The sequence below is a fragment of the Equus caballus genome, chromosome 15 (genome assembly GCF_041296265.1).
Source record: "Equus caballus isolate H_3958 breed thoroughbred chromosome 15, TB-T2T, whole genome shotgun sequence".
Classification (NCBI taxonomy): Eukaryota; Metazoa; Chordata; class Mammalia; order Perissodactyla; family Equidae; genus Equus; species Equus caballus.
In genome coordinates this window covers 23929276-23954654 of record NC_091698.1, presented here as the reverse complement: position 1 = coordinate 23954654, position 25379 = coordinate 23929276, and the positions used below count along the sequence as shown (strand labels likewise).

Genomic DNA, 25379 nt, shown 5'->3' with positions numbered 1-25379 from the left:
CACCAAACCGCCTAACCCCTACCACTCCCCACCCCCGGCATATCATCGGTGGATGGGAGGCAGGGTATGTGATGAGGATGGCAACAGGTTGCCCTGGGTTCCTGTAGGTAGGAAATCCTGGGCCAGGAAGATGCCGGAGCACATGGTTGCCTCTACTTAGCCACTGCTGGCGGGGAGCAGCGTGACCTTGTTCTGTAGGCAGCTCACCTCATCTCGTTGGGGTGATGATTCCAGCTTTGCTAATGAGCCCAGGATTCCACATCATCCTGGGTCGTACTTTTCCTCAGAAGCCACTCCCCATTCCATCATTCCTGCAGATGGTGCCGTGTGGAGATCGAAGCCTCCGTCCGCATTTTTCCTTTGCCAGTCACTGCGTGTTGTAGCCCAGAAAGGGATTTTTTACTCTGCTAGGCAGAGGCCTTTGCTTTACGCCATGATCCGTCTAACCTTTGAGTTTCAGCCATTCCCTGCACCGTTGTCAGGGTGCGTTAGGCCAGGGGTTCTTGCTCCTCTTGAGAGCTCTCAGAAGAGGCTCATTCTCATTTAGCACTAAGGAGTCGAGGGTGCGGTGTCAGCTTGCGTTTTGTCTCAGGCTGGGAGAATAGTGATGAGGCCGTGTGGGGAATACAGAAGGGACCCCCATCAAGCCAGCCGCTTTCTCTGGGCTGCTCTGAGGCTGGCTGAGGAAAGCAGAGATGGACTGGTTTTTTGGAGGGGTTATGTTTTGTATTGAATGGACAGGATTGGGTGGTGAGAGGCACTGATTAAAGGCAATGAAACGTAGCCTCTTAATGACCTGGGAACGAGATGCAGGAGCCTGTTTGGTAAACAGGATTTGCACTGTTCTGCTTTATGCTCTTGTAATTATCTGATGACCCAGTTGCCAAACATGGCAGAGAGGACTTAGAAAGTAAGTGAGGAATTCTTCTGATTTGAAATTATAGAGCAATTTAGGATCACCTTTATGAATTATTTTCTAACTCTGGAAGGACCAGAAATGACCCTGACTCTAATTTATCAGTACTCGACCCGAATGAATGCATATTAAGTGCCTATATATAGATCCACACCCAGAAACGCACCGTGTTTCCCTTAAGTTCCCCAGTGGAGGTGAGCCCGGGATGGACAGTCCCCAAATTTAACTTCTATTTCCATCTAACTGACATTATCCAGTTTTTACCAGGATCGTCACCTTCTTCCCCCTTTTTGCTTAGCATTCACTTGTATCCTTTGCCCGTGGGTGGACAAGGGTGATTAAGGATGCGAACTTCCCTGGTGTCAATCAGCATACAGCTGGTTTTGCGGAGGAGCTGGTCTGGGAGTCATACCTCCATTACCTCCACTTTATGGAGGAGGAAACCTAAGGTGGCCCAGCCAGCGAGGGGCAGAGAACAGCCTAAACCAGGCCCTGCTGACTGCAGAGCTCAAACTTGTCACCACTCTGCTCTGGTGTCTTTCTGATGCCAAGGATTTGGGTTGCCACTTAGGAATTCTGCTTTCAGTTTAGTTCACTTCAATCTAGACTTATTTATGACTCAGTGTGAGCCCAGGACCTGTTCACAGGTGATGCAATGATTCAGACAGACCCTGTGAGATGTCTTTCCTTAAAGGTTTGCAATTTTGTTGAGAGATTTCACCTGTTAACAGTTAGAGCCTAAGAGAAAAATAGCTCACATTTATTGAGCACTTACTATGTACAGGCGCCATTAGGAGCCCCTTACATGCGTTAATGTGTGTGAAGTACTTAGAAGAGGGCCTGGCACAGATCCAGGGCTCTATCACACTCACTTTCCTTATCCTTATTGATCGTGACAATGACCCTATGAAGTAGGTTGTTACCCCTGTTCACAGATGAGGAAACTGAGGCACAGAGAGGTTAAGGTCCCGCAGCCAGCAAGTGGTGGGGCTGCGATTTGAACTCAGAACCTGGTGCTTAACCCTTACTCAGAATTCTCTGTAAAGACAGAGTAATGTTGAATGTTCTCAGGGTTGGGTGGGTGGTCAGGAAGGGAGAGAATGAGGAACTGAAAGGCAGTGGTCAGTCTTCGTGGAAGAGGTGGCCATTGAGGGGCTGCATGGCCAGCAGGGACACAGCGTGGGCAGGGGACAGGAGGCCATGGGCCCCGGCAGCAGTGCCTCCATTGGTGTCATCGGCTGGCATGCTGGGGGCTGGGTCTCACTGTGTGGCCGGGATTGGAGGACCTCGGTGGAGAGGAGAGGGGAAGCGCAGCAAGAATTCCTTTCTTCTTTTGAGACTGTCAGCCGTCCAAGTCTCTCTCTGCTTCCTTCCTACTCCGAGAAACTCAGACGTGGCAAAAGTTTGCATGATAGATTTCTGTACGGCAACTTCCTGCTGAAACATCCTAGAACTTTCTTTTCCAGTTTGACAGAGAAAAGAGAGAAAAACACAGGTCAAAGCAGAAAATGCTTTTAAGATAAAGTCAAAACTTTCCCATGGTGGGCACATCAGCACATTTCGGCGTCTAGCGTGAACCCGGGCAGTAAAGGAGAAACACGGGCACAGGGGATGAGCACGCTGGTGGAAGACCAGGCTAAAGGGGGCTTCTGGGACGAAAACCTTTCAGGAAAAGTCCACGTGCCGTGAACAGAACTGGGAAAGAGTATGGCTGAGGCCAAACCAGATGAGACCCAAAGTGGGCACTGTGCTTCCTGTTTGGACTTTTGTTTGAGTTTTTGAAAATTTAACTTCCCGGATGGCTTTTCTGATTTGTTAATGAATTTGATGTTCGCCTGATGGGCTGGACTTTGCTAAGCCCTTAAGGCAGAAGTCCTGTCCTCAGCCCTGAGTGTGATACCCATGTGCCTAAATGTTCATGGAGCAAAGGACTGCGTTCATAAATGGGGCTGCTGCATCGGAAGCAATTGCAAACAGCTTGACAAGAGTGGGAAGTGCCTCGGACATGAGAAATAAAGTCATGGATAACACAACTTCCCCCAAAGAAAATAACCTAGGCACAAGTGGTTATGAAGTTGGAGAAATCCACATGCCAAAAAGGACGTCCATATAACGCTGGTTCTCCAAGTGGAAGCTCCAGCAAGAAGTGCAAGGTCAAGGGGGCACATGGGGCCAAGTTGCCATGGGTCACAGCAGGGAGAAGAGGTCACAGAAAAGAAAAGACAGAGCCCCATGGCTTACGTCACCACGAAATGCAGCAGCAAGGCCAAGGCCCTGAAACGCTTTCCAGAAACCATCCCTCTGCCCTTCCTTCCCCGCCCTGCCCTCACCTGCTGGAGGAACCCACCTCATCCATCTTATCAGAGGCAGCTCTGTCTGGGCAGAGCTGGGGGGCGCTCTGCCTAGGAGGGGCCCCGATAGATGTGGCTGCAGATCAGAGCTGAGAGGTTAACTCACAGGTTAAGAGTCCAGGCCGCCAGTTAGACTATTTTTCATTTTTATATAGCACACAGACAGAAGTATGTATAAAACATATGTTCCATTTTTAAATTAATGATAAAGCGAGCACGGACATACATGTAGCTATCCCTGAGGTTAAAAACAGAACACGGCCAGGACCGTAGCAGCTCCTGTCTGCTCCTTTCTCATCACACCCCACCTTCTTCCTAGAGAGGACAGTTTCCCTGACTTTGAAGATCGTTGTTTCCTTGTTTTTCTTTGTAGTTTTATCAACTTTTAATTCGTCACTAAACACTATAATTTAGTACTGCCTTTTGTTGAACTTTATGTAAGTAGAGTCATAGAAAAATGTACTCTTTGTGATTTCTCCTTTGCTCAACACTGTCTGTGAGATTCGTCCATCTCACACTGTGAGTTGTAGCTGTTGTCAGTTCTTTCTCATTGCTGCATAGTACTCCACTGCAAGAATGAGCTGCAATTACCGGTCCATTCTAGCTTGGAACTCTTAGTAAGTGCTTCTGCGAGCATGCTATACGTATTTCCTGAGGAACATTTGCAAGCGTCCCTTAGAGAACTGACCGTGTGTAGAATGCTGGGTTGTAGGGTAGGTACCCCTTCACCCTTACTAGATAACACCAGATTGTTTCCCTCATGCTTGCACTCATTCACCCCGTCCCAGCAGGGTGCAGAGTTCCAGGTGCTCTGTGTCAGCAGAGCTCAGGATTGGCAGGCTTCTCAGTTCTTGTCAGCCTGGTGTCTGAAGGTATCTCATGGAGTTGTGTGTTTGTTTTTTTTTCAATAATAATAATAATATCCTCTGAGAGAGACAAACACCTTAAAACTCTCAACCAACCTCTTATGTTTGGTATTTCTTTGCTGGGAGAGTCAGCCTGAGCTAACAGCTGTTGCCAATCTTCCTTATTTTTTCCTCTCCAAAACCCCAGTGCATAGTTGTATATCCTAGTTGTAAGTCCTTCTAGTTCTACTATGTGAGCTGCTGCCACAGCATGGCTACTGACAGATGGGTGGTGTAGTTCCAAGCCCAGGAACCAAACCCAGCCCACCAAAGCGGAAAGTGCGGAACTTGAACCAGTAGGCCCTCCGGGCTGGCTCTTATGGAGTTTTACTTTGCTTCTCTCCCAGTTACTAATGAGCTTGAGTGTCTTTGTGTGTGTTTGTTAACCATTTGGATTTCCTCTTTTGTGAAGTGCTTGTTCAGTATTTTGCCATTTTCCTAATGGGTTTTCTGAGCGTTTTCTTGTAATGATTTGTAAGTGTTCTCTCCATGTTCTGGACACTAGTCCTCTGTCAGGTATGGTTTTAATCACCTCCTACTCACTCTGCCCCAGGGTTGCAGGGATGGCTGACCATGCGACACCTGACACTGGACAGATGTGACTGACAGCAGTGTGTCAGTCACATGTACTCACAGCCCAGGGGAGGAGGACACTAGCTGCCACACAGGGCCACACGAGAGCTGCCCTTGGGAACAGTGAACCAGCAGGGGCTGTGGAGGCAGGCCCTGTAGTAACAAGAGGATGGGGTGCCCCCGGTCCCCACAGGAGTGAGATTGGCTTGTTTGAATAATTCTGTAGGCTGGCAGGGGACTAAACTCATTGCTCAGGGATGAGTGGGAACTGTGCCTGGTCCCCTTAAAAGGAAGCTTCTTTAGCACAGGGACCTTATCCATGGGGACAGAGTGGAGGAGAACTTCCAGTGAGGCCAGTTGTGGCCCTCCCGGTTTTGCCAGATAACGAGGCAGCACATGACGTGGAACCTTAACTTTAGGCTGCACCTTACACCACAGATATATGTGTCACAAACATCTTCTCTCGTTTTGTGGCTTACTTTTCCCTCTCTTTAGGTTCTTTGGATGAACAGAAATTATAGTTGAGGCTTTTTATGTCTTAATTCCCCATTACTTCAAGGTCAAAGCTGTTCTCTATACTGTCTTCTGAAAGCGTAACTATTTAGCCATCACTTTGATTCTGAATCTAAACTAAATCAAAGCGTATCAAATATGCCTCCACCTTCCAGGTCGTTGAGGGAGGCCAAGGCCCTGACTGCTTCCCCGAGCCCGTTCCTGCCTCTTCTCAAAGGACTGAGAAGTCCTGAGGCTTCTCAAGGACTTCTCACCATTGCCCCTTCCAACTGTGGCCAACACAGATCTCCAGCCAGAGCTGCTGGGGCCTCTTAGGGACATTCCTGAGCTGTGTTCCCGCCCAGCCCACTTCCAGCTCAGCTAGCCAGCTCGTGTGTGCTCCTTGCGCAGGCTCACTTGACTGCTGGGTGCAGTGGAGCTGGTGCTGCTAGTTCAAAGGGAGAGAGGAAAATGCTTCCACAGCCCGATCAGATCGTCCGCAGGCTCTCAAGGTGCCTCAAGAGAAAATGGGGGAGATGTGAAATTTGGGATTTAGGGCACGCATTCATAGCAAAACCCAAAAAAGGGTTCTTGATGAATCAGCCGAGGACATTTCAGTAAGTTGGGATGGAGAAGCTTCCACCCCACCAGGTAAATGATACTCCTGATAATGTGATTCAGCTGTGAAGAAGACTGCAGATGGCACGTTCCCTCCCTTGTCTCCGTAATTGCTGTCATTTTAATAAACAGAGCTCAGCTCATTCAAGGGACAGTTCAATTGCAGATATAATTTACTCTCCTGTAAGCACTAGGGTTTAAATTTTCAAATTATCATTGTTTGTGTTGGTTTCCAGCACATGGAAATGACATAATCGTAATATAATAGCAAATGCATGTAAAGAACTTGCTCTATGCCAAGCACAATTCTGAGACCTGTCCATGTATTAACTCATAATCCTAACAGGCCCCCCACAGCGTACCTCCTCCAACCTCCATCCAGTGTTTGTCTTTGTTCTGTGCAGAACCTATAGCCTGAGCCCTCTGACCTGCCAACTCTCTTCCACAGGAGCACCTAGGCCAGGCAGCCCGCAGCCCTGCTGTCTGCCGTACTCAGCATCGGGGGAAGTGGGCCTCCTTCCCACTGGCCCCCCAAGAAAGGACCATGAGTGACTTAGTTATCATTTCCAAGTCTCTGAAATGTCTTTAAGGAGAAAGACTACTGTCATCTGTGAGCATTAGTCATCTTCTAAAAAACTAAAAGGAATGGGCTTAAAATAAAAATCAAGACCATCATAAGAACTTGGAGAAGCTAGAATGAGAAAATGATAGCGCAGGCTAGTGAGCTGGCTTGCAGAGGCTTTGTCCACAGAGATCAAAATGGGTGCATCCAAGCTAGGAGCCTTGGAGCCCCCAGAGTCCCTCCCTTCCCTCCTCCGGTCCTCCATCAGCCACCAAGTGGTGTCCACCTTCCTTGCACCCCCTAAAATGCTGGCTGCAGGCTGGGGGGAACTTGCCTGCCTTATTGTGCTTCTTTCCAGGGCCTACAGCAGTGGCTGGCGCACGGGAGCCCTGAGTCAGTATTGGCTGGAGTATGTTGTTGAAGGAACGGCTTGGACTCTGTCCATTCCTCTCCATCTCCACTTCCCTGTGTCTGTTCAGACTCTGACCATCACTGGCCTGGCTGCCTATCTTCACTCCCTCCTCACATCACTAAAGGGGTCTCTTTAAAATACAAGTGCAGTCCTGTCCTCCCTTCCTTTAGGTCCCTCAGGGGGTCCTCCGGGCACGCAGGATGGAGTGCTAACTCCTTTGAGGTCTTCTATACTCTGGGCCCTACTTCCCTTTGCAGCCTCCTCCTCCCCCAGGGCTCCTGTCCTCCCCTGTACTGCAGTAATGGCTCCCACCTCCACTCTTTTGTGTGTGCTGTGCCTCATACCTGGAGCACCCTGGCCACCTGGCAGACATCATCTTGTCCCCCAGATTCCACTCCAGGATTCCTCCCTCTGGGAACCGGTCCCTGGGAGACTCTGTTACCCCTTACATTTGGACTCGGCACAGCATGCTCAGTGTTCTCTGAGCCCCTTGTTTGACTTCTGTCATAGTGCTTGCCACGCCCTTCTTTCAGCTGTCTACACATTTTTATTGAAGGCCAAGCATCATTCAATGTCAGGGATATGGGGGTGGAGAAGGCAGACAGGGACCCCCCCTCTCCTGGAGCTCCAGGCAGAGTACACAGGTCAAGACATGAATGAACAAGACAACTTCTAGTCACTTCGTAAATAGTCATTAAACACCTAATGACACTAGCATTTGTTGAGTGCTTGCTGTGCGCCCTTCTGTGAGCAGCATACTGAAATCAGCTCATGTCACCCTCACAGCTTCCTCGTCTTGCAGTTGAGCAACGTGCAGCTTGGAGGGGGCAGAGCCAGCTTTCAAACCCCATCTCTGGGGCTCTCACCTGTCTGGAGATGCGGGCTGGTCCCTTGCAGGCTTTACCATCTAGGCAAGGACTGGCCCTTTCAGCAGCAGTTCCAGAATGGCAAACAAGTACAGTGGAGGGGTGCAGAGGCCAGCGCAGCAGGGCTGGGGGCACCAGCCTGGATGAGGGGCTGTCATGGGTGCTTTCTCAGAGGAAGTGACTTCAAAGCAGGGACCTGAAGGATGCACAGGAGTTAGCTGAACAAAAGGAAAGGGTGTAGAATGTTCTAGGCAGAGGAAGGCCCAGAAGGAAGAGCAAACCAGGAAAACTGGAGAAAAGAAAGTTTGAAGGGCTGGAGAAGTCCGAGTGGCAACTTCACTTATAAGGTCGTGCGGAGCCTCATAAATGAATTGGGAAATTTCAGCTTTGTCCTGGGAGCAACTGGAAGACAAAGGGCGTTTTTAAGCAAGGTAGTGACTTGATCTGACACAAGGTCCTTCTGGCTGTTGCTGGAGAACCAATTGGGCAGGGACTAAAGTTGAGGTGGGAAGACCAGCTTGGCCAATTCATTCCCAGACAAGAGATGATGGTGGGTCTAGACTAGTGTAGAGGCCGTAGAAAGAGAGAGAAGTGAATGGATCTGAGAGAATTTGAGGGAGGAAAATCTCACAGCACTTGGACACAGTTTGGATGTAAAAACGAGGGCAGGATGGGGAGGAGTCCAGGCCACCACCTGGGTGTCTGGTATGGGCACGTGACCAGCTGGCAATATCATATATGGGGACAGAGAACACAAGGGGAGAAGGTGTGGGTGCGAAAGAATGATGATGTTGGGGATATGCATGAATCTGTGGTCCCCAGGGGGCATCGGAGTGGCAGGTGGAAGATGGAGCCAGGACGCACAAGAGAGAGTTGCCTGGAATACAAATTGAAGAGTGTATACAGATGGCCTTTGCAGCTGTAGGAGGGGATGCGTTTATTGAAGGAGACTGAGGCAGCGATAGAGACGTGCCTGTCTCTTTCCACTGTGAGCTTCCACCTACACTACCCAATATGGGAGCCACTAGCCATGTGTGGCTATTCAAATTTCAATTAAAATAATTAAAATTAAATATGATTAAAAATAGTATTTTTCAATTTCAGTCTTCAGTCACACTAGCCACATTTAAGTGCTCAGTAGCCTTGTGGCTGGTGGCTTCCATAACGGACAGTGTAGGTGACAGACCATTCCACCATCACAGACAGTTCTATTGGACAGTGCTGTATCCAACTCAACAATATATTTATTTTGTACTCACAGTGCCCAAGCACTCAGGAAAAAAAGTTTGATTCCTTCCACTAGAGATCTTGAAGAAATAAACAGGCAGCAGTTTGCTGGCCTAAAGTTCAGGGAGGGGACCCCCTGTGCTCCTCAGGGCCCGCCTCGCACTGGGGCTCCATCCGGGCCAGAACGCAGGAGTGTCGGCCACAGGGCTCCTCCAGTGAGAGGAGGACTCTGCACGTTTGTCTGACTTCACTCTGACTTCTCTCTTGGGCCCTGCATCTGAGCAAGTCAGACCTTTTAGATAACAGTTCAAGGTTACAGAGTGACAGACTGAGCGCCTTCACAGAAAATCACGTCTTGAACTTTGCATTTCAGAAACCAGCTCTGAATTCTCATGAATGTTTGGTGTTTGCTTTTTCCTTTGCTTTTCATCGTCAGTGAGTGTGTACCTTTCTTTATTTTCCTTTTCAGTCAGATGTCATGGATCAGAATTTGTTAAATTTCCTTCCAGAACAAGAACATTCAGAAGTTTATAAAATGCTTTCTTCCCATATGCTTGTGACGGAATGCCCCTCCCCAGAATACGTAAAATGTAAGTTTAACTTGACTCGTTTTACAAGATATGAAGATAGTTTTATTTTTGAAGGGAGGTTAGAATGAATTAAGAAGGGAGGACTAATTTTAAGAATAATTTTCCGTGTGACTCAGAACATTTCCAAGACCCTTAAAGGTATATTTTAAGTTTAAAGCTAAAACTGGAGTTTGGAATACATAAGACATTTAACTTTTATGTGGAAAATTTGAAAACATAGAGCTTAAGAATAATAACTTGTTTTGCATGTAATACAAGAGATTTCTTGTTTTTAACCTGAGTCTTTTAGTAACAAAAGTACAAAAATCAGCAAGCAATCTGCTTATTTTGGAGGACACTATAATGCTGGATTTATATGATGCCAACTGAAAACTGAATAATTAGGCCAAAAATCCAAATTCTCTCCTCCCGAGGCTGTCATCTGGTTATTTATATACATTTGCGGGTTTTATGGAATTTTTAAGTTTTTCTCAAAATTGGCAACCTGGAGAGAAGGCTGGCCCTGGTGCCTCGTGAGCCACACGTCACTTAATGAAGCACATACGTGGCCGGAGGTAGCGAAGTGCCTTGCAGTTGTTCCAGCCTTACTCCATTTTCCATGAATAATTTGTCCTGTTGTACATCTGATTTGCCTTCAAAGCAAAGCGAAAAGATTAAATTAAAGAGAGCAGCTCTATATGAGCAGCTTCATTTTAATATACTGTATGAAAGCAACCGGAACTAATCAATGCCAGCAGAACCAACCACAGACATCTGTGAGCAAATTAAGACGAGCTGGATCCAAGGATGGAATGCAAAATATCTATAAACTATGGGGGGAAAAACCTATGCTGCAAAGGTTATAAAACCATGTCCAAAAGTCTGTCATAATGAGAAATAACCTGGCCTTGTGTAGACTAAAACCCCAGTTTCACGAAGACGCTACTCGTTTAGAGTCTGTGTAATGCTCATGTTCCCTTTCTCTCCCCTTGTCCCTTTAATGGCCCAGCTGACAACGATTTAGAGTTTTATTGCCATCTTCTCAGAGGCAGCTTGAACCCAAAGGAATTTCCAACGTATGAATACATAAAATTTGTAGGAAATTTTCGCTCTTACAGCAATGGTAAGTTTAATTGTTCTATAATCGCGACAGTGTGTTTTATCATGCACACGTGCACATGGGGGCAGAGGAATCACTGAGGGAGGAGGTGGGAGATGTGCTTTTCATATTTGCTTTTGGATTTTTGTGTTCCCAGGATGCGTTTTTCTGCTCGTAAATGTTATCTCCCGTTCGAGAAAAACACACTCCCACACCTGTTTACACCAGCGCACAAAGTCCCACTGAAATGCACATTATTCGCTTCTTTATTTTCAGGCCGGTGGAATAGTTCTGTACTGTGAGAAACTACTTGCAGTTAATAAAGAACAGGCTCGGCCTACACACAGCCAAACAGGGCTTCATTGTGACATGAAGATCCATAACCCTGGTTTCTGCATTTTTATCCTCCTTTTTCCAGCACTGCTGTGAGCATGTTTTCATAGATCTGGAACATAGGTCTTCTCACTCCAGCCCTAATGCATAGTAAAGTGGCCATTTTACGATGAGCCAGCAATCTACATTGGATGAATTATCAAGCAGGATCAGCCAAGCAGCAAAATCCTATTTTCTGAAATTACCCTGATAACTAATTGTCCAAGCTCTGGCTGTAACTCTAAACTACGCTTAAACACTCAGTTTTACTTTTGACCCCGGCAAAATGGGAATGCAGGCCTGATGCCAGAAATTCGGAAACATAAGTCCCAGCGACAGCCCCGTGGTGGAGCCCAGCCCAGAAAGGCTTGTGTTTTGTTTGCTCCACTCCTGAAAACTCAACACAAAACAAATAACTTTGAAAGATCTAACATTTCACAAAACAGCAAAGATGGGAAAAAATAGAAGGAAATGTTGACAGGGAATGTGGAAAGAAAGAAGAGGGAAGGAGAAAAATACCAAAGGGAAACAAATACAGAAAGATGAGCCACAGAAGTGAGGGGTGGCAGGTGGGAGACCCAAGGGAGGTGCTGATGGCAACCCTGGCTTGTGCTGCTATAGTGACCGTTGTTGACTCTGGACCCACAGTCGAGCCTATTGCTCCGGTCACATTAGTCCCAGAATTTCCGTTATAACCAGCCAGCCACGGCACCAAATCCTAGTGCTGAGGCTAACAGGGTTTTTCCTTCAGCCTTAGATGATCCTGTTGTATGTTATTTGCATCAATACACATGCTTTGTTTAAAAGGCTCCAACTAGATGTTAAACAGCATGATCCTGCCAAAGCGATTTTCAGGTCCCGTCTCCAGGGCTTATGCCTGGATGATGGGCTCTGGGCCAACTTGGGGCCCTTCTGGGAACCTGCCTATCCAGGGCTCAGTGTGCCTAAGTGGCAGGAGGTCGCTTTCCCAAGTGGGCCCTCAAATCTGGGCAAAGCAGGACGAAGCCAAGGCCTGACCATGCCTAACCCAATGCATCCGAAAGGCTTTCCGAAACCTCATGAGACTAACATTGAATAAGCCACACAAATAAGTAAATGGTGGATTGTTGAGCTACCTACTTAAGAAAACTGACCTAAGAGGCACCTCGTAAAAAACCAAACAAGATGCCAGCCCTGGTGCAGTGGTTCACTGGGTGGGGCAGCTTGTTAAGATGTAGATCCTCGGGCACGCCTGCAGATTCTAGTTCAGGAGATCTGAGGGTGGAGCTGAGACTGTGTGGTTGGAAAAGAACTTGGGGTTCTGATGCAAAGGCTGATGTCATGGACTTTGAGAAACACTGCCCTATTGTAATACTAAATGCCATTCCGTAGGAATTTTAATGATACTCCTCTCTCTTGTGGCGCTCCTTCCAGACAACTTTATCCTTGAATTGATATAAGCAGTGGTTTGGAATTTGCTTAAAATGTGTGCTGTGGCCAGAATGCCAGCTGTCGGGATAGCAGCATATCCCAAGTGGCCACATGCAAGGAAGGGAAAGGCGCCCTGGCCCCCAGTGTGCCACGGCTGTGGGAATTATGGGATGCTGCACCTACATGACCCATGAAAACAATGCACGGGCTTAATTCAAGAAACCCACCTGTGATTGGCTGGTGGGCAGCAGTTGTATCCTTTGTAAATTTCCATTTCCACGCCTCTCATTAAGATGCTGCCGAATATCTCTTTGAAGCTTCCTGTCATTTATCACATTTTAGAGGGTTTCAAGGAAATAGGCAGGCTTCATCGTGAATACCTGGGAGTTTTTTTAACTAGCAAGGCTTTATTTTCACTGCAAGTTGAGACAATGTTTATTTGCCTGAAAGAGTGTGTGGAAGTTATGTGTGATTTTTCTTTTTTTTTTTTTTTTGGAAACTGTTACTGCTATAAACACACAGTGATGAAAGTAGAAAATTTAAAACCAAGAGCACAGAGTGTCTTCCCAGAGCCTGTTGAACAAACTAAAGTGAGAGGGGCTTTCTTGAGACAAAGTCTCCAGATGTCACTGTGGAAAACCTGAAATATAGTTCTCACCTGGATTAAAATGGACAGCAAAAAAATGTCAGAGACAAGTGAATTTCTAAGATTTGAACCCTACGAAATCACCCGCATTCACCCATTTTTGACATATAAAATTTTATTTAACATAAAGAAATAATTCCTATTTGATTTTGTAGGTTTACTTCTCAATAAACATTGAACAATGAGTTAATAAAAAAGCTCACCTTAGGAGTGTTTCTTAAGTACCAGGCTCTGGGCTCAGTCCATGCATTGATCATCTCATTGAATCCTCACAACAGCCGTGTGAGGTGGTACTATTGGCATCATCCCATCCTAACAGAGGAGGAATGGATGTGTAAAAGAGTTAAGACTGTGGTGTATGGGTGGGAAGTAGGGGACCACATTCATACCCAGACCCTCTGACCCTGAACCCACACTCTTACCCCCAGCACTTTGCTGCCTCCCCACAAATCCATGTTGAAATTAAACATCTAGATGCAGAACTCAGGGCTGTCCCTGCCACCTGGCATTCTGTTGGTACATGATGTCCGTACCTGTGCACATCAGATGTCCTGCAACCACATACCAAGCTATTTTAAGAGTACCCAAGACTTGTTTTAAATCAAATATGGGAAAACAGGCAGATATAGAAATGACTGGCATGAAGGAAGAGGTTTATACTCATAGATCACTAGAAAAGGCACAGTGTGCTGTGTAGGGCCATGCAGGGAAGCACCAGGTCAGTCAGGAGGCAGAGGGAGCAGGAGAAAATGTGGGCAAGAGCCTCCTTTGTGGTGTCTGCAGGAAAGAACGGACAAGGCGAGCAAGGAGGCTTAGGGTTGGCTAATTTGAATACTTTCAGCAGGCTCTGGGACACAGGGCTGTCCCTGGTAGTCTGGCTCCTGGCCCTGGGGTGATAGTGGCCCAGAGTGTGCGAGCCCTAGAGGAGGTGGTGGGAGTGTGGCCTCTGGGTTGGTTGGTTTGCATGTGAAAGGTACACTGGAAGGTGAGTTGTTTACTACCCGTAGGAACTGGCTAACCCTGAGAGAAACAGTCCCTCCAGGGGCCAGAAAGGCCCCAGATATCAAAGCATCAAATACAGAAACTAGAAAATGTGGTTGTTACACAACCCACCTCATGCAACTTCCCTGAGTTCCCAGGCCTGGCACAGGTGAAAAACCAATATGTAAAGTGCAGAAGAAAAATGACCATGAACATCAGTTTTATTTTGATAGAATACCTGCCCACACCTCAAAGAACTATGTGGGAAACCCTCCTTTGGTCCATTACCGTGAAAAGTCCTATCATTTCCGTAGGGCTATTTGGTTTATGGAGCATTGCCTGGTGCATTCTTACTTGATGCGTGTCAAGAAAAAACGAGGCTCTCCTTTTTATAAATAATAGAATAGAAAGGACGGCGACCTTTACTCATCTGTGGACTCATCACACCCCTTCCTGGGCCGACACAGTCCACGCCTGGCACATAGATAAGCACTCGACAAAAGTAGGTAGACCTAAACTGAGGCTCGGAGATCTTAGTCCTTGGCACACGGATGGTAGGGGGCACATTCAGACCAAAGACTTCTGACTCATGGGAAAATAATGCTCTTCCCGGAAGCTGATAATCGAGCTCTTCTTGAGGGACCCCCAAGCACACTCCAGGGAGATAGCGACAGCTTCCAGGAGGGCTCCCACCACTTCCATGGCCTTAAATCCAAGGTGAAGATTAAAGCCATGTGGGTATGTGCCACGTGAACTGGAGCATGTCTAACTTCAGGTTCCTTGTAAATTGTCTACACCGGAAGGCCTCCGAAGCAACAGTGTGTGGTCAGGGACGCTCATCTTTGGCCTCCATTCACTCCGCTTTCTGTGCCCACCACTCCCATCAAGTTCCCTCCCCACCTGGACTCCCTGGGCGCTCCCTGATGTCCTTACCCAGGCCCCTCACTGGGGGTGCCCCCATCAGAACTCTTTCCCCAGCCTAGAGCTCATCTGATCACCGATGTGGCCCAAGGCTGACAGAGGCCCTGGCTGCCACTCAAAAATGACCACTATAGGAAGCCTCGGGCCTTAACCCAGAGGGCCCAGGTTGAAATGTGTAGGCTTCAGGGCAGGGAAGAGAGGGTGAGACTGAGCCAGAGAGCTTTTGATGACCCTTCAATCGTAGGTGAAGACCCCACATGCTTGCCTGCTAACCTGAATAACTACGCACGATTCATCTGGCTCTGTAACCAGTGTGAGTAAGCTAAGGTAGTAGGAATTGTGAGGGAAAGGAGGGACAAAAGTGCCTTTGCCCGTGTTAACCAGATTAAACTCTTAACTAGACATTTCCAGACTTACCAGTCCATTATGCCACCTCACCTCTTTACCTCTGCACCCCGGCCGCCCCCCGGCTCCATTCACTGAGGCTGAGTATACACAGCAACCATTGCCCAAATACTTGAGCAAAATGGAATTTTCCCCTTTTGCAATATTTGCACATCTTGGTCACTCCTTAGGACTTCATCATTTGCCACAGATGTTCTAGGGGGAAGGGAGGGAAAACAGGATTTCACATCTTTAACCTAGATTTTTAATAAATGTGAAGAAACATGTGTCAGGAAATAGGACAAGAAAGTAGCTTTCTTAGAATTATTTCACTTTAGGGCAGTTCCTAACCCAGTCTGTGAAAAGCTTCCTGAGGGACTCTGAGCTGGGATAGAGAACCACATGGCGCATCCTCTCCCCAGAGAAAGCCCACTCTCTGATCCTGGCCACATCGTTTCCAGAATAGGGTTGAAATGCAATTACTTTATTCAGGGTTATGGCTGTCCCGTAACAGATTCTTTTTTAATGCTTTCAAACACATACACCATCCCATCTTTTTACTTCACCAGTTAAATAGAGGAGACTGGGGCCCTTTCCCAGCCCCTCACCCAGGTCCTGCAGCCCCACCCCCACCACTCATGGGGAAGGAACCGGCAGGATGATTTTAAAGGCGTAAGGAACAGTCTTTGCTTTCTGGGGTCCTAATAAGCAGGTTCCGGTTCCTGAAAGATAACTTCATGCCAGGAAGAAGGTAATCCTCTATTTAAGCTCTGGCTCCTCCCCCAGACTTGGATTTAAATGTGCATCTGACTGAAATCCAGAAAGCAGTATTTCAAAAGTCGCTGGTGTGGTTCCAAATAGGTCACCCTCAGCAAACATTCCACTCTGGGCTTTCCAGAAACCACACGCCAGAGTAGAAAAGTTTCCCTGCCCTCATTTTACCTACTCGCCTCTAACCACACCGCCCGATTTGAAACACTGGCACAAGTGGAGGCTTTTCAGTCGACAAGACTTGATTCCGTATGTTCTGAGGGATGTCTGTAAGTTGCCTCATTTTATGGCTTGGGAGTTTTGTTTGTTTGGTTTTTTTTTCCCCCTGAGCTAATTGAGATGTCTCAGGTAGGGGAACAAATGGCATGCCTGCCAGACCTCACTGCGAATGGAGACATGCGTTTAGCACAGGAAGGAATGTGTGATCCATCTGTCACAGGCCCCCAAGAGTAAGAAGCAGGGTGTCCCCTCTGCCTCAACAAAGAACTGTCATGTCCTTCTCCGGCAGTGGTCATTGCTGGCAGAACAGATTGTAGAGGAATTAAGACCACGATAAAGGACAAATTGTTACTCAAGGACATCACGTTGCATGAGAATCTGTGAAAATGGAGCAGTGAGAAATGGTCAGACATTTATCCACCACATCTTTCTGCTTGTTTCGGCCTGGGAGCAGGGGACCTTGGTACAGGTTGTCCGTCCAATAACTGTGATGGAAATGTGCACAAGATATCCATTTGGAGCACAGACGATGACGGCCTGTAGGAAGTTCACTTCCCTGAGCATACAAATAATTTGGCCCTATCCACACCAGCCATCTGGTGGATATCTTGTCAACGCCATTACAACCTTCTGGCTCTGAAAAATACTCATTTTAATTAATGAATGCCAGGAGAAAGAAGAAATATTTAAGTAAGACGTATATTTTCCCATTAAGTTTTTCAATCGGGCAAAATGCGAACCCCTAGCTTTCTCGTGTGGCACTCAGCTTCTCTCCATCCTCGTTCTTCCCTGTGCCAAACAGAACTGGCAGAGAGAAAGGAAGAACCACGCATTACAAGTTAGGTGGCAGCCCAGGTCCAAAACTGGACAGGATTATTCTGCTGCAGCTCTTCTGAGAGCCCAGGGCCCCGACTTTTCAGAACACCCTGGGTAAGGCAGACTGTGAAGAGGAAACGGAGTCTGAAAACAGTGCTTCACAAGCAGGAGATGATTTCTCGTGAACGTGTAGAAAATTATCTTTCCCTCAACACTGCAGCCCAAGCATTTCGGACGTTGGTCACAGATGGACTTAGGAATGTTCTTCTTCCTTCAGCAGACTCCCTGCTGATGGTTTCCCGTCTTCCCAGACACCTATCGGCTTTGTTTTCACTTGTCCCAAGAAGTGCTGAGAAAGCTATTTCTCACTCTCCTTGTGGACTATTAATGCCTCTCCCTACAGCTCTTGCAGCTAATTTATCATAAGCAGGCCATCTCTCATCAGAATACTTAATTGTTTCACCCTGATGACTGAGCATGACTGAGCAGGAGCGAGTCGGTGCATCTCTCTCCATTTCTTTCTGCTCTTTTCCCCTTGGCTTGTGTTCATCATCACCATCCTCACTCTTCCCTTTGAAAACACATTCTCACGCCACCTGAGATCTCCCTGCCCCTACAATCATCCTGATCTCCTTGTCTTGACTGATTCGGGAGTTCACCTTTGTCATCAGAAAGACCTGGAAGCCAACTCCAGGTGCCAAGTGAGATGGACATTAGTCGTCCATATTCCCTGCAGAACCTTGGGCTCTCTTGTTTTTGGAACCCCAAGAACGCTAGCCCAAGGCAAAGTTCTTTCAGGGTCTCTGAAATTAGAGACTATGCTGAAAGATTCAGCAGCAAAGGGGACTTGATGACCCCGTGGACCCTTTTAATAGGAAGACCCAAAATTGATCACCATCCTGCGTCTTTCCAAGCATGAGGCCCACAAGGGGCACTTCTGCTGTTTTCCACGGAGAGGTGGGTGCTGCGTGCTGATTTGCCGCAGGTCTTGCCCAGGCATCCTTCTGACAGTGTTAATGCATCAGTAGGGCAGTGAGCTAGCCCGAGTGCCAGTGGAACCCAGAACCGTGCTCCGAGGGCACCCTCCCCAGCGAGCCTGCCACCAGCAGCACCCATCCGGGCTGCGGAGGGGAAGGCATCTCGGCATCTCAACATCTGTGCACTAGTTGCTGGCAAGGATCAGATGGTCAGTTCCCAAACTGGGCCATAAACTGTGGTTAGGTGTGGGATGGAAGGTCATCTCGTGAGAGAGTCATTCAATAAACAGATGCTGAGCACCTGCTGTGTGCGAGACACCTGTCCAGAGCTGGAGACAGAGAGAAGTCGACCCAGCCCTTGTGGGGAAAGCTCTCTCTTTAGCTTTGAGCAAGAGTAAGATCAATTTTGAGTAATATGACTCTAGGGGACAAAGTGGAGCAAGCAATAATCACTTTTGTCTATATCCCGAGTGCCGTGTGTGCGTGTGTTTTGAAGTGGCGGAGGGGAAGACCAGTCTGAAAGTGTCAGACATCCGAGAAAACGGGGCTGCGCCTGCACTGAGTGATTCATCCTCCTGAGAGGCTCGGGAAGCCAGTTGTAATTAGATATATTTTTTTCTATTACTTAAAATGAAACAACTAATTAAATCCTTAATTAATGTTCTTAAACTACCTTGGGATAAGAAGTGCCGGAGAAGTTATTCCAAGTGCTAAATATTACTGTGAAGTCCCAGGGAGCAGTTTGCTCATGTGTTCACTCTCTAGACCATGCGAGAAGGCTCAGGCTGTGAGTAAAAGTCATTTCAAATGCAACTGGCAAAATGTTTAAAGTTTCTTCTTCCCCTTGGTTTTCCCCGAGGTTTTCCCCGTGGCCTCTGTTAAGACTTTCACTCTTGATTGACTATCACCTTTGATCAAGCCCTCAGCCGCTTAAGGTTTTTAGGGGGAAAGCTTGTTTAGAAGCTTTAGCTCGTTCTGGGCCCCTCTGTAAAGTGTCTAGCTTATCAAGCGCAGGCTGTACGCAATAATGAAATTTCCCTTGTGGGGTGCATTTCATCTTTAAAGCCCTAGAAGTTATAAACAGACTGATAAAACCACGTTGGGAGGCAGTCAGTCAACAGTAAACATCTACTTAATTTCTGTGTCTGAGTCTCTGCCCCTGTAAGCTGTCGGGGGCTGGCGTTTGCCCTGCTCCACACTCCTTCTGTCATCCATCCCCCACCCCCGCCCAACAGAGTGAATGAGCTGAGCAGCCTAAAGCATCATGCACACAAGGCTCATGGTTCAGAGACAGATCACAGGGACGTTCTCTTTAGTTCCTGGGAAGTCCTCGGAAGTTTGCGTGGAAGGTCTCGATATCGTGGAAGAGCAAGCAGAATTTTATTAGGTGGTTCTCTGGCAGGTGATGTCTCTTAGATTCAAGCAGAGAGGATATTTCACATCTGGGAAATTTTTTAATGTCTTTTTTTAATTATGCAGATGTTCACATCCGCGGACCCTTCCCTTGTGTGGAATTGTTTTCGTTTCCCTTGACAAGTTCCTTGGCTCACCCTAAAGTTAATCTGCAGTGATCGAAGCCAGCTAATGACGGATGTGAACTCTCTTTGTTGCTGTTAGTGCTGTCAGGCTGATTCTGACTCCCGGCGACCCTGTGGACAGCAGAGCGGAACCCTGCTCAGTCCTGTGTGCCATCCTCTCCCCTTCTGGCGCTGCATCAGACAATCTCCGCTGCTGTTCACAGGGTTTTCGTGGCCAAATTTTTTTGGAAGTGGGTGGCCAGGTCCTTCTTCCTAGTCTGGAAGCTCCACTGAAACCTGTCCACCATGGGTGATCCTGTTGGTATTTGAAATCCCGGTGGCACAGCTTTCAGCATCACAGCATCGTGCAGCCACCACAGTGTGACAACCCACAGATGGGTGGTGTGGTTCCCTGACCAGGAAACGAACCCAGGCCACCGGAGTGAGAGCACCGAATCTTTACCTCTAGACCCCCAGGGCTGGCCACAAACTCTCTAGGACCACTATTTTTTATTTTACCCACTTTATATTCATGTCTGGAAACATTTAGTATTTATGTGGATACAGTCAAAGTATATGTTTTAAAATGAATTTATTCATGTTAATGGATGGAAGAACACATTATAGAATCACTTAGAAACCTAGAAACATATAAAACAAAAACTTAGTGGAAAGCTAAAATCCAAAGAAAGTCTTGCAGATTTCACTTGAGAATGCATTTAGTTTTCTGATGCTTTACATGTTCTCAAATTGGAAAACATAACCATATTTTAATTTACAAGTTCAGAAATGTGCAGGATATAATCGATTACATTTTAAAAAGAAAGAGGTAGTACAGATTAGCTAGCATAGTGATCCTCAACAATGTCTGCATGTTCGTAAATCTGGGGCGTTTTTAAAAGTGCCAGTGCCTGGGCTTCAGCCCCAGAGTTTGGGAATTCACTGATCTGGGATGGGGATGGGGCCTAGGCAGCCCTGTCAAAGGTGCCGAGGAATCTGGTGTGTAGCCGGGTTTGAGAATTCCGTGTACGTGAAGCTGACTTTTCTCATATTTAGCAGAGTTCTTTTTCCCATCCAGCAAACTCCACCTAAACTAGCAGAATTGTTCTCCGGCCCAGAGGTAAAGCAGTTCTCACAGCCACCCCAAGGGAGGTCTGGCTCCCAGGAAGAGTGCTGCCGACGCCAAGTGGGAGCTCCCCAGAGGCGTCTGGGGCCGGGTCTCAGCACCGTGCTGGGCATGGGGCTAGAACAGTCCCTTCTCCGCCCTGATGGAACCCTGGACGTGGAGTCAGGAGACCTGAGAAGAGTCCCTGCTCCATCGTCTCTTCTCTGAGTGGCCTCAGTTAACCTATCTAGCCTTTCTGGGCCTCCGTTTTCCTCATCTGAATGAGGACAGTCATGCCTTCCCAGACTAGTGAGAATAAATAAAACACAGATGAACAGACTTTGCCACCTGTGCAGCGCTACAGAACTGGCAAGTTTGGCTATGGACTGTGTACCTCTGGGGATCACCCTGAATGCTGAGGTCGTCTCCTCAGTGGTCCCCGCCAAGCCCATCATCAGTCAGCTCTCAAGGGCGAGTTTCGGGGCAGAAGCCCTGGAAGCCCATGTGAGCGCCGCCAGGGCCAGGGATGGGAGGGGGATCCACGTGGGCCAAGACACCGCTGCCTTCCCTGGGCCCGGCGGCATCAGAGGCACCGTCTGACTGTGGAACTCACCCTGGAAACACTGGCAGAAGGGAGTGTCCAGGCCCTTCCTGCAGAAGGAGTCTGTCTTCTCATTTTGCAGAATATTTTTCCCAGCACAGTAGTCTCAGTGGCTGTAGGACTAGTGGAAGTGAGAGGCAGAGGAGTGTGTTGGTTACGAGCCTGGCCTCGAATGCCTGCTCTGTTTGGCCTCATACAAGTTATTTCACCCGTCTGTGCCTCAGTTTCCTCATCTGTGCAATGGGGATCACAGTAGCACTGACCTCATCGACCTGTTGTCAGAATGAAATGAGTTAATATATACAAAGCCCTGAGCCCGGTGCTGGCTTACAGTACTGCCGGGTAGGGGTTTGCTGCTGCACCATATGGGGCTAACCTGTGTCTCCCCCCTCCCGCCCCAGCGCCCAGCCCCGTGTGTAACGGCTTTGACAGCACCCTCTCGAGGCCTTGCAGGGTGCCCCTAGGAAAGGAGGTCTGCTTCATCGCTACCGTTCGTCTGGCAACACCACAGTTCTTAAAGGCAAGTACCTGGGAGAGAACTCATGCAGAACCTTGACGATTGAGTCACATTTAATTACAGTTAGTTAATTGTCTTCATGGGAAAGAATAAAACCACAATGGAGTTGTCACTGACTTAGAAGATTTAAAACGTCTGGTTTCTGTACCTATGTCAGCCCACAGGCCCTTTCCCCCGACTCCAGCTCCTGCGAGCTGTTTTGTTTGCAGGCAGCATCAACTGCTGTTCGGCCTGCAGACACGCTCTTTTGTAACTCTGTAAACTTTCCTACTGTTCACACCAACACTGATACCACTCAGGGCAGGCATAGGGGAGAACTGAGTGTCAAAACTGACGGTTTGTCTGTGTTCTCTCGTCTGTGATTGCTTTAACATCTATGGCATGAATATTGAGTTAAATTAGTAACTCAGATTCAGAGGAAAAGCCATTTTCCACATGTTTACCACACTTCTAGATAATGGGAAGGGAGTGGTGTGACATTTTGGCTCCTAGGTATTTTTCCCCAGCTTGTGAAATAAATTTAGTATCAGCTAATACCGAAATTAGCTACAGATGATGAGTTTCAGGCCAACACAGCTTGGAGACTTGCTCTGAATGATTTTAGCTTCTGGTACCCACCATGCATTCTTGAACATAGCGAGGGTGAGCATCTGGCACTCCAAGCAACATTTTTTTCCCTTCTAATACAGGAAATGTGCATAGTTGACGAACCTTTGGAGGAATTCACTTCAAGGCATAGCTTGGAATGGAAATTTTTATTTCTGGATCACAGGTTTGTGAAAAGAAAAACATATTTGGGTTGGGTCCTTTTCAACTGTTTGTTTGCATGAGCCCTGCTCTCCTTGGGAGAGAAAAGTTGAGCCAGGTCCCTTCAAGGAGAAGGACTTTCTGGCGGGAGGAAAAGGGGTTCCCAGCCAAGGGTGAGGTGCCTTCCCTTCCGCTGCATTCGCCCCTTCTGTGGGTACATTCTGTTTGCGTCAGACCATCTCAGGAGAGCCAGATGCCGCAGCCGGGGACATCTTTGGAATACCCCCCCACCGCGCTCAAGACCCTCTCCAGCTCCCTTTAAGGCAGGAGCTGACATCAGGGAAACTTCTCATCCTCTTTCTTTCAACACCTTTTTGTCCCTTTGGTGCAATCTTCTTTTTTTTTTTTTTTCTTCTGTAACATTTTTCACGGTTTAGGAACTAGAAATCTCTCCTCACCCTGTAATTTCTTATTACACTTTGGGGTTGGGCTGACCCAGTCTCAAGATGTTTTTAATTACTCAGTAGTGATAAAGTTTATTGTTACTTGGGCCAGGTTATGCCAGGGGAACAGAATATCTAAGTGCCAAAAAATTTGAGCACTTTGGAAAACACGGCCTCTCCGGTTTTGACCATTGCAAAATTATTTTCCTGCCCTTGTTCTTGAGAAATGAGGCCTCCGCATTGGTCATTAAACATGTAACTGTACCCTCCGCCTTGAGGCACAGCCACCATGGTGAGTCCTGCCATGTCCTTCCTCCCCAATGAACGGTCCCCGTTGTCCTTTCAGAGCCCCACCCATCATAGGATACCTGCCTTTTGAAGTTCTGGGAACCTCGGGCTATGACTACTACCACATCGATGATCTGGAGCTCCTGGCCAGGTGCCACCAGCACTGTGAGTACCACACACCCAGCCCCAGCACCCAAGGGCCTCCTGCTGTCTCCACGGAGCCGTGACAGCCAGATGCTTGGCCCTGGAAGTCTGCTTATGTCTTGGTTTCTCTCTGAGGCAGAGGACTTTGTCTTCTCTAAATGACCAAGGAGTGTGGTGGAGGTCCTTGTCTGGATCACCCCCATGTTGTGTTTTCAGCTGTCATTGACCTTGTCCTGCCTACCCCCACCCCCCAACGCCATCCTAGTATCCCTCAGCTATGCAGCCTATTTCATCTTACTTGAGAAAACTAAGGTGATGCTGGTCATTTTTTTTTAAGTTATGCAATACATTTCAAAGACAAAATACTGCATTCACGTAACTGTTCTTTAGTCAGCAAACATGTACTGGTCACAAACTACAGCCAGATCTGAGCTGGGCCCGGGACGGAGAGATGATCAGAATCTCCTTGCCGCCCTGCAGGAGCAAGGTCTGATGGAAAAGCAGACATAGGCGACTTTATAAGATGTTCTCAGTGCATAGAAGGGGACGTACATGGGATATTGGGGGACTCAGAGGAGGGTCCCTCACCCAGCTGGGGGAGGGGGTCAGGGAAGGCTGTTGCCGCAGAAGAGGGGAACAAGCCAGCAAAGTTACAGGAGGCAGGACTCATGGTGTGGGGACGGGGGATCTGCAAGCATACCTGCTGTCTCACCTAGCAGGAGGAGTCAAGAATTAACCACTCAGAGCCATATATTCGGGGCCAAGTTCCAGCTTTGACCAGGAACATTTGTAGTAATAGTGACCTGTGGCGCCTCATCCGGGACTGACCACCAACGCTGTCTCTGATGGGTACCCTGTCTGTCTGTAGTACCCATTATAACCTTCTCTTCTCTGCTCTTCTTGTGGACAAAAGAACAGGCTTGAGTGCCATCAGGATCCGCTGTTAGAATTGAAGGCTAATCTTTAAAACTTGAACCCCTTGCTCCTCAAAGTGTGGTTGTCCAGCGGCAGCATGGACGTCACAAGGAGTCTGCTGGACCCACAGACTCTCAGGCTCCTGCGCAGGCCTGCAGAGTCAGAACGTCCACCATAACAAGACCCCCAAGGGATTCGCGGGCCCGGGACAATCTGAGCAGCACGGCTCCTTCGAGCCAGTGCTGCTTCCTTCTGGCTCTTCTAACAGAGAACAGCGTCCTGCTTGTAGAATCCCCTTCACGTCTGAAGGGCCTGCCTGTGGCTCGGGCGAGACGTTCTCGCTCTGTCGAGCCCACGCCCTTATTCACTGGGCTTCTCTCCTCTTTGGAGAGAAAAGACAGTGGCTCTTTTTGTAGCTTTGGTTTCTTAGTTATGATTTCTCCTAATATTTGCATAAAGAGGTACTAAATTCCAGGCAATGAGGCAATAAAACCCAAATTGTTCTCCTTCCTTGGCCCCACGGTCCAGCTTCCTGCCTTGCACAGGATAATAAACCAACAGCATGCAGTCTGTCCTGGACACCCCCAGAGCAGCCCTCTCAGACATAACCCTGGGGGCTGCGGGCAGCCCTGCAGCCGCGGGGCCCAGGTGGAAAGCACCTGTAGCCGACTCTCTCTCGGAAGCGTGCAGACTGGGGATGCAGTGCTGACTGACAGCCGCAGATCCCTCCAGAGCTGGGCTGCCAGGTCTGTTCCGGGGGTCTGGAGTGTCTCCCGTGCTCAGCTCCCGCGGCTCCAGAGACAGCTCCGCCTGCCACAGGCAGATGCGCACCAGGAAAACCCGGGCCTCTCTTGAATCAGACCTCCAGTTTGAGACTTTGTCTGCATCTGCCCTTGTCTGAGGGTCTCTTGAGCTTGTGAGCACTTGGGAAAGCGTGTGGATGGCGCTTCCATTGTTTAAGAATTCATTGTCGCTTACCGTTATCGTGATAGTCACTTAAAATACAGCGCCGCTG

At 48.0% G+C, this 25379-nt stretch overlaps 1 protein-coding gene across 9 annotated transcripts in view; it reads left to right on the top strand.

The window, feature by feature from the left end:
* The window catches only part of NPAS2 (neuronal PAS domain protein 2), a 159139-nt gene that overhangs the window by 108189 nt on the left and 25571 nt on the right, over positions 1 to 25379 (top strand). For all 9 annotated transcript variants that reach the window (XM_023618548.2, XM_005599789.4, XM_023618546.2 and 6 more), the window contains exons 6-10: positions 9392 to 9512; positions 10501 to 10614; positions 21712 to 21830; positions 22517 to 22599; positions 23364 to 23470. In XM_023618548.2, coding sequence (XP_023474316.1) covers positions 9392 to 9512; positions 10501 to 10614; positions 21712 to 21830; positions 22517 to 22599; positions 23364 to 23470 — 544 coding nt within the window. The remainder of the gene's footprint in view (positions 1 to 9391; positions 9513 to 10500; positions 10615 to 21711; positions 21831 to 22516; positions 22600 to 23363; positions 23471 to 25379) is intronic.